This window comes from Bufo bufo, chromosome 1, assembly GCF_905171765.1.
Source record: "Bufo bufo chromosome 1, aBufBuf1.1, whole genome shotgun sequence".
Taxonomy (NCBI): domain Eukaryota; kingdom Metazoa; phylum Chordata; class Amphibia; order Anura; family Bufonidae; genus Bufo; species Bufo bufo.
Window position 1 is genome coordinate 710189359 of NC_053389.1, and position 10533 is coordinate 710199891.

General features: G+C 43.6%; 1 protein-coding gene across 1 annotated transcript; it reads left to right on the forward strand.

Moving 5' to 3' along the window:
• Positions 1-929: 929 nt before the first annotated feature.
• On the forward strand, positions 930-7486 carry LOC120986858 (protein kinase C delta type-like). The gene is made up of 7 exons (XM_040415557.1): positions 930-1037; positions 2757-2848; positions 3762-3963; positions 5006-5134; positions 5757-5882; positions 6603-6819; positions 7354-7486. Exons 1-6 carry the CDS (start codon positions 930-932, stop codon positions 6729-6731), a joined length of 786 nt encoding a protein of 261 aa, XP_040271491.1. The 3' UTR covers positions 6732-6819; positions 7354-7486.
• The last annotated feature ends 3047 nt before the right edge of the window (positions 7487-10533 follow it).

The window sequence follows — 10533 nt, forward strand, 5'->3', positions numbered from 1 at the left end:
AAAGTTGTATGTACCAATAAAATCTACCAATAAAAACTACAGATAAATCTGCAAAAAAACAAGCCCTCATGCAGCTTTGAAGAATTATAAAGTTGTGGGAGTCAGAAAATGTTGATGCAAAGAAATGTTTCTGTTTTTATAATGAACGCCGTAATGTTAACTGCTTGTATCCAGGGGTTATGACCACCCTGCAATCCATCAGAGGTGGCCATGCTTGTACACTATAGGAAAATGTGATGGCCTTTCTGGTGGCTGGGACTGTAGGAGTGTGCATAGGCCAGGACTTTTTCCATTAGTGTGCAAGCACGCCCACCACTTTTAGGGTGGTCGTAATTCCTGGAAACGAGCAGTGTATAATGTGATGGAAAAATGAATCAAGCCAGCAAACGAGGCAATATGGACAATCACAATACATTAGTAAGTGCCTTGTATTAACTTTCTCTACATGATAAATGTAAATTTATTTAGGGGGTCTGTTTTCTGCATTTATTTTGGAGTCTGCTGAGTCTGTATTTATCTAGGGGTGCTGGATGCTATTAAAAAGAATAATATAGTCCCCCACCTGTCACCATTCCAAGTCTATGGGACTGCTGGAGATAGCCCAGCTCTGTATTCGACGATGCACTTTCGGGACTATTGTCAACAATGGTCTATGAGAGTAACAGAAAAGGCCAAGACAATCAACGTGGTATTAATGCCTCAGATGAGAATATACCTTTAATTGTCTTCTCATGTTTTTCTATTATTTCCCCCCAGTTGAGGACAGTGGTGTTCGGCCAACCTGCTCTAGAAGCACAATCTCCGAGAACATCAGGGAGAGATTAATATTCCATCATGTGCTCGGGGAGGGAAGTTATGGAAAGGTCATCTTGGCTGAGGACACTTCTAACCATCAGAAGTATGCTGTGAAGATCATCAGCAAGAGAGCCATGCTTGCCGACTGTGAGGAGGCGGATGTGTTGGTGGAGCACCGAGTGTTACAGCTGGCATCTGGGAGCCCCTTCCTTGTCCACGCGGCTTTTGCATTTCAGACCAAGGTAAACTACTGACAACTTCGCTTTTGACCAATGCCTCATTTAAAACTCCATTAAAACACATATGGCTGTGTGCTCCCTACTTCATGGAGCGTACCCATTGACTTCAAAGGGTCCACAATCCACAAGATGTGGTTAAAGAGGGGACGTGTCCTATCTTTTGGGGCACGGCTGCACGGATTCAGAAGCACGTGGAAGGACCCGTATCCGTGTTTAGCAGATCCGTAGTTTGGGATCTGGAAAAAAGAAAATGGTCGTGAGAATGGGGCCTAAGGTCCCTTTCACACGAGCGAGTTTTCCACGCGGGTGCAATGCGTGACGTGAACGCATAGCACCCGCACTGAATCCTGACCAATTCATTTCTATGGTGCTTTGTACATGAGCGTTGTTTTTCACGCATCAGTTCTGCGTTGCGTGAAAATCGCAACATGTTCTATATTCTGCGTGAATGGGGCTGCGTGAAAAACGCATTGCATCCGCAAGCAAGTGCGGGTGCGATGCATTTTTCACTGATGGTTGCTAAGAGATGTTGTTTGTAAACATTCCGTTTTTTATCATGCGCGTGAAAAACGCATCAAAACGTGGAAAAAACTGAACGCAACCACAGACAAAACTGACTGAACTTGCTTGCAAAATAGTGCGAGTTTCACTGAACGCACCCGGCCCCAATCCGCAACGCCCGTGTGAAACCAGCCTAAGGAAAAAATGTTCCATTGTAAGGCCTCTTTCACACGAGCGTGACGGATTAGGTCCGGATGCGTTCAGTGAAACTCGCACCATTTTGCAAGCAAATTTATTCAGTTTTGTCTGCGATTGCGTTCTGTTGTTCAGTTTTTTCCGCGCGGGTACAATGCGTTTTGATGCGTTTTTCACGCCCGTGATAAAAAACTGAAGGTTTACAAACAACATCTCTTAGCAACCATCAGTGAAAAACGCATCGCACCCGCACTTGCTTGCGGATGCAATGCGTTTTTCACGCATCCCCATTCACTTCTATGGGGCCAGGGTTGCGTGAAAAACGCAGAATATAGAACATGCTGCAATTTTCACGCAACGCAGAAGTGTTGCGTGAAAAACAACTATCATGAACATAGACCCATTGAAATGAATGGGTCCGGATTCAGTGCGGGTGCAATGCGTTCACCCCACGCATTGCACCCGCGCGGAAAGCTCACCCGTCTGAATGAGGCCTAATCCAAAAATACTGTACTTTTTGCATCAAGTCCTCACAGTTTGTGAGGATCTCTTACTTGATAAGATCCTTCATTGTTTCTCCTCTCCATGTCATGGTTAAACGGACACTCGGATCATTAAAATACAGTTCTGTATCTAGTAAAGATCTGTGTCTAGTAAAGATCTGTCTAGTAAAGTGCTGAGCACCGTCTCCATCACAAGACCAGGACAGAGTTATAGCAGCTACAGGAAAGCAATGAAGGTTTCTATTCAATAACTGCAAGCAGAGATCATAATAACTGACAATGTTTCACTATATACAAAGAATAACTGTTACTTAAAGGGGTCATACTAATATTTTCACCCCGGCAGCATCGGAGCATCTCATGCTAAATCGCGAAGGGCAAGCGATCTTTTATTTACAATAACACACTGTCGGGCGGAAACTGGAATATCCCTTCAAAAATTACAGAAGCCACTACTATATTCTGTAGAGTAAATGTGTAAATGTGATCTGATGGTTCAGTAATGGCGTCTTCTATGTCACAGATGCTTGTTCTACTTGGGCTGGAATACATGAGCTGCGGGGACTTTGATCAATTCCTTAAGATGAAGGGGCGGCTTGACATCCCCAGTGCAAGGTAAGGCTGGATACAAAACCTCAGCTAAACGGTCAGAAGATGCCATGAAATGTTAGATACAGCGTCCTGCCTCATGTACATCACACTGATGAGATCTGCTCCCCCGTTTCTTCTCTACCAAAGAAGGATTGAAGAAATGTTCCTCAGGAAATGTAAGGGAATGTTTCCCCTCTTCCTTGGGCTGTGATCCCCCATCTGATATTAAAAGACATACAGGAGAACAGATCTCCCCTGTGTGATGTGAAGAAGCCTTAGTCACATTCCCAGGTATTAAAGGGGTTCTACTGGGAATGGTCAATGGTCACAAGCAACCTGTCCTAGAAAGTGACTAGAACTGGTTTCCTCCAATAGCAGAGCTGCTTAAGGCCTCTTGCACACGACCGTATGGCTTTTTCAGTATTTTATGGTCCACAAAAATGGATCCGCAAAAAATACGGATGACGTCCGTGTGCATTCCGTTTTTTGCGGAACGGAACAGCTGGCCCCTGATAGAACAGTACTATCCTTGTCCGTTATGCGGACAATAATAGGACATGTTCTATCTTTGAACAAAATGGAAAAATGGAAATATGGAAACTGAAGGCATACGGAGTACCTTCCGTTTTTTTTTGCAGATCCATTGAAATGAATGAATTTTTTCTTCTGTTTACGGTCCGTTTTTTGCGTTCCGTATACGGACCGTATATGGAACGCAAAAAACGGAACGTAAACAGAAAAAAAAATGTTCGTGTGCAAGAGGCCTAATGGTGTAAGGGGTGTTAAGCCACCATGCAGCCCCGGCAATAAGAAATTGCCTCCTCAGTTGACAGTGATAAGATATATATTTTGCCTCCTATTTTACTGAATGGTAAGAACGTCTAACAGTCTTCTGTGTTATCCTCGCATTATATTCATTGAATTACTTTTCTGGCAGATTCTATGCCGCTGAGCTCGTGTGTGGCATCCAATTTCTCCATTCGAAGGGAATCATCCACAGAGACCTCAAGCCCGAGAACATCCTGGTGGCTGAGACGGGCCATATTAAGATCACGGATTTCGGTCTCGCACTTGACAACATGCTTGGAGACCGCACAGCCACCGAATATGCTGGAACAAAGGGCTATGTGGCTCCTGAGGTGAGAAAAAGGGAGTTTTCCTCATTTTCACCATTCCATTTGTATTAAATTGGTTTTCCAGGTTTGGAATATTGGTCGCATATCCTCAGGATTCGGCCATCAACATGAGACTGGTGGAGGTCCGACTCTTGGCACCCCCCACCTATTACCTGTTTGAAGGGTCCTCATTGATGGTCTGAGCTCTACCTCATTGATTACTGCACGCCACCTACCTGATGCCGGCTACTGCAGCTTCTTCTCATTGACTTGAACAGGACAAGGCTGCAATAACCCGCAGGTAGCGCCCGGCCCTTCATACAGCTGATTGGTGGGGATGTCGAGAGTCAGACCCCCACTGATCTGATACTGATGGCCTATTCTGAAGAAAGATAATGAATATTCTGAACCCAGAAATCCCTTGTATGATGGTAATTCTTCTTATTATTAAACATTTATTTTCTCATAATTATGTATTGATGAATGCCTCCTCTTAACCCATTCTGGACAAGACCAATTTTGGAAATGATGGTTTCTGTAATTTTCTTCCTTGCCTTTTTACGAATACAGGGGAAGATATATCAAGACTGGCGCTTTCTGCACCAGTCTTAGTATCCCCTGCGTTACTCCTGCAGTCTCTTGTACTATTAATGGAATACTTCTGTACTGACAATAGTTATTTTTCATCCATCCTTCTACAGAGTGTACAAGGTGTAATACTGGAGGTAACTTGGCAGTAGAATGCGCATGTTCCAATGAATGAACCATCATGTAGCATTTGGTCACACTGAGCCTGTAAGAGTGAGGTTCCCTCTGTCACCTTCATATGAAAGCCATTTATCAGAAACATAAGGGCTACAAGGCAACGTCTGTCCCTACAGCAGCAGATGACTTTGTGGTTACAGTTTATCTGCAGCTGGATGGAGGCAGAACATCTTGTCCTCATTCAGCTAAACACCTTGTGTGACCCAATACTACGCTATGCCGGCAATAGCCACAGCCTGAGCACCTACAGTGCGGGTTTATAGTATAAGCCGTGTAGTCACTCTTCTCTCCTTTCTGGCAGATGCTGGCTGGGGAGGAGTATGGCGTCGGAGTGGACTGGTATTCATTTGGTGTCATCTTAAATGAAACGATTACCAGTAAGTGCACTTACCATCCTGCACGCTCCGGCGCTAAAGACATCATTAAAAAGGTCAGTATGTTCCTACATGACACTACTGTACTGTGTACAATGTTACATGACAACCTGTGATAGGAGACATCTCCCCCTACAATGCCTCATAGTGCACCATGATCTCCTTCACTAATACTCACCACTGTAGTGTTCAGGAGGGGTCGCCCCTCAGAGGTGCTGCTAGCAGGATAGCAATACACAACCAGCACTTCTGTAGTATACAAGGTGACAATACTGGTCTCCACCAGAGAGGATGCCGAGTAGGATGCTGGAGCCACAACTTCTCCAGCACAGTCTCAGCAATAGAACAATGTCTCCCAAAAGTCCCAAGGACTGCCCTGGAGCCAGGTTACATAGGAGCAGCATAAGCTACCTTTTTAACCAGCATGGAGGCAAACATTATAGTCGTTCTCCAGTGGTGACATCAGGCCTAATGGATAACTGGAATAAGAGTTTCCCTTTAAAATTAGAGCCTGGTAGTAAATGTACTGAGGACATGTCTACACACTTAGTCCACCCCTTTGATTGTGGATATTGTTTCCCAGCTAGCCTCTGAAAATGTAAGATGTGGAGTCTGATTGGTCCTTGTGCTTAAATGTCTTTACAGTCACTGAGTTATAATTACATTCCTCATTTTCAGCTCCTCCAGAGAGATCCTGCCAAGCGCTTAGGAGTCCACGGGAACATCCGAGGCCATCATTTCTTCCAGCATATTGACTGGGTCTCAGTGGAAGCCCTTCGGATGCCCCCACCACACATCCCTGTAGTAAGTAAATGAAGAAAAGCTCTACCCTGGTCTAGATACACTTTATATAATATATATGATTCTCAATGTCAGGGGCTTGATAGGGGGACATGTTGGCAGGTGGAAAGGAGGGTGGCGCAGCTGTCACAGGACATGGTAGTTTGGTGACTGGGCCACTGAGCTCCAAATCCAGGAATGCATGTCACCATACAGAGCTTTTATGACTTAGTGGAGAAGAGCACCACAACCCACATGAGGATGTAGCGGAAGATAAATACTACTGAATTAAAATGTCAGGTTCTGGACAGTGCTTGAGGTCCTGATCTGACACATATATCCTCCATGATGTTCAAATATTCTTTATGCAGCTTTTAAAGGGGTCCTCTCAAGATTATATCTTCTGTGCATATTTCATAGTAGGGTTTATATATGCCATAGAGAGGGACCAGAAGGGAAAGTTGCTCAGGCAGATCTGACACCTCCAAGTACTTATTGTATTAATTCTGATTTCACTAGTCCATGCCTTTGAAGAAGACATGATTGTAATTATAACAAATACTTGTTGAATGGAGCTGGTCGGAGGCAGACCTCTGTAAGGAGTGTAGGCTACTACCCTAATATGGCATTTAAGATGCTTTATACTCCTCTAGAAAGACAATATCTCATTACATCTGTGACAGCTTGTGATGATCATATCCTCACTTTTCATATCCTCACTTTCATCTATTTTTCTGCTTATAGCCATCTACACCTCAACGCTGTGCCAGGCGATTCAACCTGGGCATAATAGAGGCAGCAGCGGCCAAGAAGGGACATTTACCATCTAAACATCAGGCCATTTTCAGAGGGTTTTCATTTGTCACCCGGTAAACCCTCCACCAGCTCTAATGTCATCAGAGCAAGATGTCCTCCTGAGCTCCTGGAGAAGATTGATGGACGGACAGAAGAACGGACCCAGGTATATAGCTGAAAATAAGTGGTGTTCCTATATAGTTGTATGAATTTCCTAATGAGTCAAGATTTAAGGTGCTCCAAATATAAATCTTCAATTTTATGACCATTAGGCCTCACGCACACAACTGTATGTGTTTTGTGGTCCACAAAACATGGATGCGCGAAACATGGATATCGGATGTATGTGTCCTGCATTTTCCTGTTCTGCACGTTCCGCCTTACTTTAAAAATGCTTATTATTGCAAAATGGACAAGAATAGGACATTTTTTTATTTTATTTTGTGAACGGAAATACAGCCTCACTAATATGGACAGCAAACTGATGACAGCCTCGTATTTTAAGGCCCCATAGAAATGAATGGGTCCACATGCAATCTGCAAATAATGCAGATCGAATGTAGACCAAAAATATGGTAGTCTGCATGATGCCTTAAATGGTTGTGTAAAATCCCTCATCTTCAAATGAGCACTCAGTCTTTATATATTATACCACATCTTGTGGTATCTGTATTGATTCATCCTGTCATATATCCTACAGTGTGAAGACCATGAAGAACTATCACAACAGGACCTGCGATTGGCACTGGGCTGAAGAAAAATAACATCTGAAATACACTTGATGAGAGAGGACACTGGTCCTGGATCTCACAGATCAACGCTGGATGACTGTGAGTAAGTATACGGGCATTTGATCCAGGGACTATATTCCCACTGCCATATTTGCAGTCAGGAAGGAGTGTTTTTCCCCTTAGATCAGGACAGATTGGCAAATGTCATAAAGGGGTTTTTTCTCACCTTCCTGTGGATCAACATAGTTGCCCTTCCCCCAATTCAGCCATTCCCCTAATCAAAAGTACAATTCGGACAACCTTTTGTGGACAAATTATTTAGTAATTGATTCAGGGACTAATCTGACTGCCATGCGTGGAGTCGGGAAGGAATTTTTCCTCATGTGAAGCTGATGGCTGAGGCTCAATGAGGTTTTTTCGCCTTCCTCTGGATTAATAATATCTGATCCAGGGAAATAGTCTGACTGCCCTAAGCGGAGTCGGGAAGGAATTTTTCCCCCTACAGGGTTTTTTTTCGCCTTCCCCTGAATCAATAAAAGTCAATGGATCTAACATATCCTTGACTTTGATTTGGAGTTTACACCAAATTATCTGTCCCATCATTAATAAAATTATAAATGAAATAAAATTCTCTATTCCCCCCTATATTGTTGTGTGCCTGGTTTTATTTCCACTGACGAGCCATGTGCTGCTCAGGGCTGTATTTCACTGGTCTTACTTTGTGTAAGTAAAAAGAGAACATAAGAGTTCATGGTGAAGAAGAATAACATCCATACAGAATTATCTATCTCTTCATAATGGAGACACAAGAACAAAGTGGAAGAGAAGATCTTAATCAATTATTCCTGCCTTCCAAACATGGAGAGTAAATATCAGAGCCGCTATCTAGAACACACTAGCGTTGCTAGGGTCTCAAAAGATCCGGGGCCCAAGTCCCAATGCATACGGCCCAATCCTCTAAGTCGACTCTCCCCACCCCCTCCCCACACAGTCAATAGGGGTGTTTGGGTCAAAAGCCTCGGGTCCTACGTCTCTTTGGGGCCCATTGTGCCCACATGTTCTTGCAAACAATCAGAAAGGGGATAGAGAACTCACTGCGTTGTGCGCAGAGACCAAGCCAAGACCAGGCAGTGAGGAGGAGTCCATCCAATGAAAGCACGGCTAACTTTCCTGCCTGCTGCTTTGCTGTGCAAGGCCTGTCACTCCCAGAGCAGCAAGGCACAGAGTGCTCAGCCGGGTCATGCAGCCCGGGAAGACAGCATAACAACCAGTCAGCCACAGAGACAGAGGAGGCTGAAACTACGCTTGCTTGCTCATGCAGAACATGTGAGCACACTTCCAGGCCCCCCCCGGCCCCCTTCCTGGCTGGTGGGATTCAGCAATGACAGATACAAGAATACTAGCTAAGGCCATGTTCACATCTGTGTTTCACTTTCCATTCTTTTCATTTGTCAGACGAAACATTTTTAAAAAAGTGGCCGTTTTATGCCCTTTTGTTTGAATGTGTGCTTTAGTGCATCCATTATGCTCCACTCTGTCATGTACAGTACATGCTATTTATGGCAGAAGAAAAAGTCCTGTCTGCATGACTTTTCTTTCCGTCAAAAATAATGAAAGTATGACAGAATGGATGGAGCTTTCTTTTTTATATAAATGAATGACACATACAAACAGAATATGTTGTGTTTGCATCTGTCAATTGTTACATCCATATAACGATTCCTTTTTTCCCCCTTTTTTTTAATTCTTCTGACAGACCAGAAGAAAGAAAAGCTCAATGCAGATGTGAACAAGGCCTTAAATGATTAAGTGATTCCGTTAGGTAACTCTGCAAAATTCCCATTAAAGGGTTTCTACCACCAGAAATACCGTTATGTAGCTGACTGACATTAGCGATGTGCTAATGTCAGCACTACATAACAGTATGTTTTTTACATTTCTCCCTGCAGCCGTTCTGATAAAATAACCACTTTTATAATATGCTAATGAGCCTCTAGGTGCTATGTGGGCGTAAAATCAGCAACTAGAGGCTCGTCTGCGATGCAGGGAACAGCGACATCAATCAAGAGGAGCTGGGCGGGCAGAACACTGGATCTGGGAGGGATAAAGGGTGAGAAGACGGAGCCTCTAGGTGCTGACTTTACGCCCACATAGCACCTAGAGGCTCATTAGCATATTATAAAAGTGGTTATTTTACAAAAACGGCTGCAGGGACAAATGTCAGAAACATACTGTTATGTAGTGCTGACATTAGCGCATCGCTGATGTCAGTCAGTTACATAATGGTATTTCTGGTGGTAGAAACCCTTTAAATACTGTGGAGTATGTCATCTGGGTCTAAGGGTGGCTGCAGACAATGTGGATTACGCTAGTTTTTTCTGCACAGATTTTGTGTGGAAAAACCACAGCGTAATACAGTACAAGCAAAGTGAATGAGGTTTGACAAAGCTCCTGTACCCTTCACTTTTTTAGGGGAAAACCACTCCATAGAAGGTGTGGAATTGTATGAGAAATTAACATGCAGGTCAATTTCCACGCCTGGTTTTCCCCATAGACTTCAATAGAGTTATTAATATAAACAGAACAAATGCACGAAAATCCACAACAAAAAATACATAAAAACACACAAAAACCCCCACCAAAAATACAATAAATGGTGAGTATTTATGTACGTTTTTTGTGCAGTTTTAGTGTCGATTTCTTACAGATTTTCTGCACTAAAACTGCACAAAAAAACCCACAAATAAATCTGCGCTATTTATCGAGGTTTTGTCTCATGTTAACGACCGTTGTTGTGTTCCGTTCCGCTGTTCCGTGATCCGTTTCCGTTTTTGTTTCTGTGTGTCTTCCTTTATTTTTGGAGGACAACCAGACATAAAGGAATGTAAAAAAAAGTCTAAGGCCTCATGCACACGACAGTATTTTTTCACGGTCCGCAAAACGGGGTTCCGTTGGTCCATGATCCGTGATCGTTTTTTTCGTCCGTGGGTCTTCCTTGATTTTTGGAGGATCCACGGACATGAAAAAAAAAGTCGTTTTGGTGTCCGCCTGGCCGTGCGGAGCCAAACGGATCCGTCCTGACTTACAATGCAAGTCAATGTGGACGGATCCGTTTGATGTTGACACAATATGGTACAATTGCAAACGGA

Bases quoted from the DNA above. Each gene is read 5' to 3' on its own strand.
- LOC120986858 (XM_040415557.1), top strand. From the start codon at position 930: ATGCTTGCCGACTGTGAGGAGGCGGATGTGTTGGTGGAGCACCGAGTG. The intron at 2,849-3,761 runs GTAAGGCTGGAT...CTTTTCTGGCAG, and splicing joins CTTGACATCCCCAGTGCAAG to ATTCTATGCCGCTGAGCTCG. The intron at 3,964-5,005 runs GTGAGAAAAAGG...CCTTTCTGGCAG, and splicing joins AGGGCTATGTGGCTCCTGAG to ATGCTGGCTGGGGAGGAGTA.